A 7,379-nucleotide genomic window follows, 5' to 3' on the forward strand; every position below is an offset into this window, starting at 1 on the left:
AATAAATGTTTTTAAAAAAACAGTGAAGCTCGACTATAGGATGGGGCACCATGTTCTTGCACTTATGGAAGCAGACAGAGAAAGACACTTCTCAAAGGAAGCTTCCAGAAACTAGTTGATCAAAGTCTGTTCAGAAGAACCGAACTTCTGTGACCTACCTGGCTGCACAACATGCCCCACACGGTCATGCTACCAGAGCAGCACATGCTGCCCTGTTTAGCGCAGTCCGTGCTTGCAGAGCCCTCCGTCACAGCTGCAGATTCCCGAGGAAGTAAACAGAGCATCTCTGCATGCTCTGCCCTCGCCAGCCACTGCTGCAGAGCTTCGGCTCCTTGCTCTCCACCAGCCAGTTTGCCACGGGGCATCTGGTTTCTCTTCAAACAAGCAGACAGGAGAAGGTGAGCAAAATAGAAACCAGACTCTCCCTGAAATCCAGCCATGGGGCCAAAGGGATGGCTCAGTGGTTAAAGGTGCCTTCTTGCAAAGCCTGCCAACCTGGGTTCAATTCCCCGGCACCCATGTGGAGCCATACCCACACAGTGAAATACGACCATGGAAGCAATGTTTTGTGGGGTTTTTTTAATGTTATTTTTCATGTCACTGTGACCAAAATACCTGACAGAAACAACCTGGGGGGGGGGGGCTGGATGCATTTTAGCACCTAATTTCAGAGGGTTTGGTCCATCATGGTGCCAAGGGCCCGTGGCACAGAACAGTTCACAGCATGATGGTCAGAAAACAGAGAAAGGGAATGCTGATGCTTAGCTGGCTTTCTCCTGTTCCCCTTTTTATTCTCCCACAGCCCCCACCCCCAATCTGTAGGATGGTTCCACCCATATCCAAAGCAGGTCTTCTCTTGTTGCAGTTTCCTTCTCCTTGCTAGGACAAAGCAGCCGACCCAAAGCAGCTGATGGGATGAAAGTTTTTATTTTAGCTTACAGTCTCTAGGGCAAGCTTCATGGAGGCAGGGGACAACATGACATGAGCAGAGGCTGGACATCACCTCTGCCACAGCAGGTGGAAAACAGTGGCAGGAGAGTGAGCCAGACTCTGGCAAGGGGGAGCTGCCTATAACACCCCAAAGCCCACCCCCAACAACACACCACCTCTAGCAAGGCTGTGCCTCCCGAATTCCCACCAGCTGTGGATCAAGCATTCAGAGCACACGAGTTTATGAGGGACGCCTCACAAACCGCCACATCCCTGCTTAGTCAGTCTTCTCTGGAAATAGTCTCACAGGCACACCTAGAAGTGCGCCTAACCAATCTCCCGGGTTTGATTCCCAGGACCCACGTAAGCCAGATGCACAAGGCGGCGCATGCACCTGGAGTTCATTTGCAGTGGCCAGAGGCCCTGGCGCACCCATTCTCTCTCTCTCTTTCTCTAAGAAAGAAAGAAATATTTTTAAATTTTTATTTTTATTTATTTATTTATATTTGAGAGAGAAAGTGAGCAGAAATAGGCATGCCAGGGCCTCCAGCTACTGCAGATGAACTCCAGATGCATGTGGCACCTTGTACATCTGGCTTACATGGGTACTGGAGAATCAAACCTGGATCCTTAGACTTTGCAGGCAAGTGACAAACACTAAGCCATCTCTCCAGCCCATAGGTGCTTTTAAACCCAGTCAAATTGACAATGAAGAAGAACCATCACACATCCTCCTGCTTTTGGCACATGCTGTCTTGGAAGGCAATCAGTGAGGTCCAGCCACACCCCAGGGGAGAGGATTACACAAGGGCACACACACCAGCTCCTGGGCATTGTAAAGATGCAGACACACAATGTACATCTGGACAAGAAACCCCAGAGTAGACATCCGGGCAGGAGGCATCAAAGAAGCAGGCGTGGTTAGCCATGTGGAAGAGTCTGACCCAAATCCAGAGGGCACCATCAGATCCAAGTGGGGGCAGGGCCTGGTCTTTTGCCTTCAATAGCTTCCTTTGTGAAATCAACAAGTAGCAGGGCTGGGAATGTGGGTCAGTTAGTAGAGTGCCTGCCTATCATGCAGGAAGCACTGGGTACCAACCCCAGAACTATGCAGACAAGATGTGGTGGTGTGAGTCCATAGGAAAGAGGATTAGAAGTTCAAGGTCATCCTTGGCTCCACAGGGAGTTAAGGCTGGTCCAGACTACATGAGACCCCATCTCAAGGAAACAACAAAAGGAAGTAGCAGAGATGTAAAATCTTGCAGGGGGCTGGGGAGATGACTCAGTGGGTAAAAGCCCTTGCTATGCAAGCAGGAGGACCCCAAGCTCTTATCCCCAGGACCCACCTAAAAACTGGACACAGTAGTATGGGTCTGTAATCCCAGCACTCCTACAGAATGCGAGGCAGAGACAGGAGACTCTCCAGAGGTTCAAGGGACAGCGAGCCTGGTGAACACAGTGTGAGCAAGAGACTGTGCCCCAAACAAGATGGAAGATGAGGAATGACACCCGACGTTCTCTGACCTCCACAGTGCGGCATGTGCATGCCACATTCACACACACACACACACACACACACTTTTAAAAATGTATCAGGAAAATACTCAAAGAATAAAACTTTAAGACTAAGGAGATGGCTCAGCAGTTAAAGGCGTTTGCTTGCAAAGCCCGACGACCCAGGTTCAATTCTCCAATATCCATGGAAAGCCAGATACACAAAGTTGCACAGGTATCTGGAGTTCATTTGCAGCTGCACAGGCCCTGGCACACCCATATTCATTCTCTCTCTCTCTTTCTCTCTCAAATAAATAACAAAGATACTTAATTCCTAGGGTCTTGCTCTAGCCCAGGCTAACCTGGAATTCACCATGTAGTCTCGAAGTGGCCTTGAACTCATGGTGATCCTCCTACCTCTGCTTCTTGAGTGCTGGGATTAAAGATGTGGGCCACCATGCCTGGCTTCAATTCCTTTTTTAATTTTATTTGTTTGCAAGCAGAGAGAGAGAGAGAAGAGAGGCAGATAGAGAGAGAATGGGCATGCCAGGGCCTACAGCCACTGCAAACAAACTCCAAATGCATGTGCCCCTTGTGCATCTGGCTTACATGAGTCTGGAAAATCAAACCTGGATCCTTTGGCTTTGCAGGCAAATGCCTTCCTGCTAAGTCATTTCTCCAGCCCTAATTCCTTTTTAAAATATTGTATTTACTTATTTGAGATAGAGAAAGAAATAAGCAGATAGAAAATGGGCGCTCCAGGGCCTCCAGCCACTACAAATGAACTCCAGATACATGTGCCACCTGTGCATCTGGCTTCACATGAGTACTAGGGAATTGAACCCGGGTCCTTTGGCTTTGCTGGCAAACACCTTAACCACTAAGCCATCTCTCCAGCCTCCTAATTCCTTTAAAAAAACAAGAGCAAAATTACATTGCCTCTGGGCTGCAGACTAGGCTTAAGGAGAGCTGGGAAAGGAGATGATTAACACTTTCTTTTTTCTTCTTGCTATAGCAGAGAGAGCCTGAAGAGGGCTTGTATTCCAAGAAAGCTCTCAAACAAGAAATGGAGACACATCAGGCCCGGTGCTGGATGCTGGGGAATCTGAGTTTAAACACCACCACAGTCCCCATCAAACAGAACTCACATGGCAGAGAAAGTCAAGGAAGGCTCCCTGGAGGAGGTGATCTAAGGTATGGATAGAAAGTCAGAGTATAAATCAAACCAGAGGGAGCAGCAAGATGGTTGCGGTGACTGCAGAAGATTCAGTATTGCTGGGTCCTTGGGCAGAACAGGCGACTGCAGGAAGGACACTGGGAGTGAAGAACCTGTGTCAGCTACGGAGCCTGGGAAGGACTTTACACACAGGTGACAGGTGATGTGGCCACATTGACCTGGTCTGCACGAGGCACAAATGACTGAATTTCTCAACAATGCCACATCTCCTGCCCTACGGCCATCAGGTCTCCATCCCTCTTGGTCCAGTCACCATGGAAACGCTTCTTACCATAGAAATCTTACTGTCTGGCCTCTGTGATCTGATTGTAACCTCCAAAACTTCCAGCTCAGGAGTTTGAAGGGGCAGGATTTTGATCTGGCCTCAGCTTTGCCCTGTCAACAGTTTTGGCCCCTGCCCCCACCTTGGCTGTCAGTTTAGAGATAGCATTTCTGAAGTGGGCTGTGGCTAAAGGACTTTGTTGCTCTGAGAAAAATGTGTCTGGCTCTGCTGGAAGGAGACAGAGTGCTGAAACTGTGCCAGGGGACACCTTCCAGAAAAGGAAGGTCAAACAGCCTTCTGCGGCTCTTTTCTCAACTCTCACTCTTTTCCATTTTGACATTAACTTCAGCTTTTTCCCCCACATCCTTTGGGAGAAGGTTACATGATGCTTCGTAGGAAGACTGTGTACTCTACCAGAACGCTGCAGTCTCACCCGCCTGGGCGGGGTGGGGGAGTACAACGAAGACGCAGGATGCACCAGTGGGGAGTGGAAATCAGAAACAGGTCCCGAGGGCCTCCCGCACACGCGCCATCCTCCTGTCATCCTTGATTCTGGGCACATCAAAGTCCACCTGGTACACAGCTGCTGTTTAGTTAATGTTCTGTGAATGAATGAGCCTGCAATATCAGCAGGTATCTCAGCAGAAAACCATATTCCACATCTCCATTTTGACCTTCTGGGTACCACTGCAGGGAGGGGCGGGATTATGGAGGAACTGGGGACACTCTGTCCCTCTGAGGCCCTGGGCTGGATTATGAACACTCCCTTCATAGGCAGGGATGAATTTAACAGGACCATTGTCCCGAAGAAAAGCACCTCCTGGGTTTGTCATAGGCAGCTGTGTCTCTATCCTGAATGAGAACACAGAATCCCACAGCCCTTGTCAGAACGCACTTTGTGCAGATATCTGCTTGCTTCTTCTCTATGCAGATGTCTGCCATGAGGTCAGACTGCATGCTGAGCTGAGCTCAAACCTGTCAGAAGCAACTTAGATCTTTCTATGCAAGGAGATATGAATGAGTCTGATCTACAATGGAAAGCTAATTAATATCAGTTTAGAGATTTCATTTCCAGCAGGAGTATTACATATCACAGTCCAATGAGATTGTCTGAAGCTTGGGAGAACAAATCCTGGCACTTACAACAAGTATACTCCTTAAATTCAGATACTGACATGATGTCCTTCACAGACTGGGTACTGAGCATGGGCCTCATGGTAAAAGATGTTAGGGGAGGGCTAGAGAGATGACTTAGCGGTTAAGATGCTTGCCTGCAAAGCCTAAGGACCCAGGTTTGATTACTCAGTACCTACGTAAGCCAGATGCACAAGGTGGTGCAAGCATCTGGAGTTCATTTGCAAGTGGCTAGAGGCCCTGATACACCTGTTCTATCTGCCTCTTTCTCTCTCTCCAATAAATAAATAAAAAATTTTTAAAAGATGTTAAGGGAAAAAAGATTAGGTTAGAAAAGGTCCTTGTAGCTAAAATACTAAATAGCTCAGAGGATGTGTAGTCTCTGTAAACATCAAAGAGAAGTGCTCCAGTGATAGAAACAGCAGAGATTTAAACTTCAAATGAAATCTTTTCCCTGGCTAAGTTTCCACTGTGAGCTTATAATCACTGTAGTGTGGTTTCTCCAACCTACCCTTCCTTCTTGTTTTCCAAAGGATAATTTCAAGAGAGCAGAAAATTGCAAGTTAGGGGCTGGAAGATAATTTAGTCAGCATAGCGCTTGCTGTGCAGTCCTGAGGACTTGAGTTCAGAGTCTTGGCAGCCATGGAAGGAGCCAGGCATGGTGGCATGCACCTGTAGTCCCACAGCTGGGGAGAGACAAGAGAACCCTTGGGGCTTGCTGGCTAGCTGGTCTCAAATCAGTATGCTCCAATGAGAAACTGTGCCTTAAACAATAAGGTGGAAAGCAATTAAGGAAGATAGCCAGTGTCAATCTCTGACCTCCATACACACATGCAAACACGTGCTCATGCACCTGCACATGTTTGTCCACACCACACACAAAATAATAATAAAATAAAATTGTAACTAATAGTACCTGAAGGCTTGAGAGATGGCTTGTTAAGATTCGATTCCCAAGTACCCACTTAAGTCAGATGCACAGGGTGGCACATGCATCTGGAATTTATTTGCAGTGGCTGGAAGCCCTAGTGTGCCTTTTTTTTTTTTTTTTATTGTTTGGTTTTTTTTTCAAGGTAGCGTCTCTCTCTAGCCCAGGCTGACCTAGAATTTACTATGTAGTCCCAGGGTAACCTTAAGCTCACAACAATCCACCTACTTCTGCCTCCTAAGTGCTGGGACTAAAGGTATGCACCACCATGCCTGGCCCATTCTTTTGATATCTACCTACCATTCTGTACCTCTCTCCCTGATTGCACATAAATAAATAATTTTTTTAAGTGCCTGAGAGCCAGGTGTGGTGGGTGCATGCCTTTAATCCCAGTATTTGGGAGGCAGAGGTAGGAGGATCACTGTACGCTTGAGGCCAGCCTGGAACTACAGATTGAGATCCAGATCAGCCTGGGCAGAGTGAGACCACTTCAAAAACAAAAAAGACCAGGCGTGATGGAGCATGCATTTAATCCCAGCACTCAAGAGACAGAGGTAGGAGGATTGCTGTGAGTTTGAGACCAGTCTGAGACTACACAGTGAATTCCAGGTTAGCCTGGGCTAGAGTGAAACCCTACCTCAAAAAAAAAAAAAAAAAAAAAAAAAAAAAATATATATATATATATATATATATATATATATATATATATATGGTCAGGAGAAGGGACTGAGTAAAGAAAGGGTGGGGGAAAGGTTAGCCAAAATTTAAAATGTTATGAATAATCCATATGGGAACCTACTTTTTTGGATAATGGTGTACCCAGAAGCCATAGATTTTTGCTAGAAAAAATTAACTGCCAGAGGTGAGATACCTTACAGTGAGTTGTTGACCTGAAAGGCCACTGTTGCTCCTAAGACATTACAGACCATTGCTGAGACTCTTGGTTTCCCATCAGGAATAGATGATAAGACCCTATTGCTGAAGACTCCACATACTTGAGCTGCAAGGTCACTGAGAAATCCTGCTGGAGCTGAGCTGAAAACCTCCTCTGTGTAGACCAGCTGACAGAAAGCTGGAAAAAGCTATGCTGCATGCAGCCCTATGGGAGAGAGAAATCATCAACAGTGATAAACAGTGGACATTGTTAAGTCTTAAGACTGGCCAGACAGGCCAAATGTGCCAACTAGTGCAATAATGGCCTGTCTGTTATGGGGGAAACCAACCACTCTCTACTTGGACTGGAGACCTGCTCTATGGGAGGGAATACATGCTTGTACTGAAAACCTAGTAAAAAGCATATGGCTGGGAGGGTCATGAGCCCTATGGAAGTAACACCTGCTGTTGTCTGGCTAAATGAATATATTATGTTCACCAAACTGCCCTATAAGCACTTT

General features: G+C 46.9%; 1 protein-coding gene across 2 annotated transcripts in view; it reads left to right on the plus strand.

Moving 5' to 3' along the window:
• Positions 1-5,256, plus strand: part of Cda (cytidine deaminase) — a 42,228-nt gene extending 36,972 nt beyond the window's left edge. For both annotated transcript variants that reach the window (XM_045151194.1, XM_045151193.1), the window contains one exon: positions 3,440-5,256. Coding sequence is in view for 1 of the 2 variants with exons in the window: in XM_045151193.1 (XP_045007128.1) it covers positions 3,440-3,628 (189 nt within the window). In the remaining variant the exon portion in view is untranslated. The remainder of the gene's footprint in view (positions 1-3,439) is intronic.
• Positions 5,257-7,379: the final 2,123 nt, after the last annotated feature.

Source organism: Jaculus jaculus, chromosome 5, assembly GCF_020740685.1.
Source record: "Jaculus jaculus isolate mJacJac1 chromosome 5, mJacJac1.mat.Y.cur, whole genome shotgun sequence".
Lineage (NCBI taxonomy): Eukaryota > Metazoa > Chordata > Mammalia > Rodentia > Dipodidae > Jaculus > Jaculus jaculus.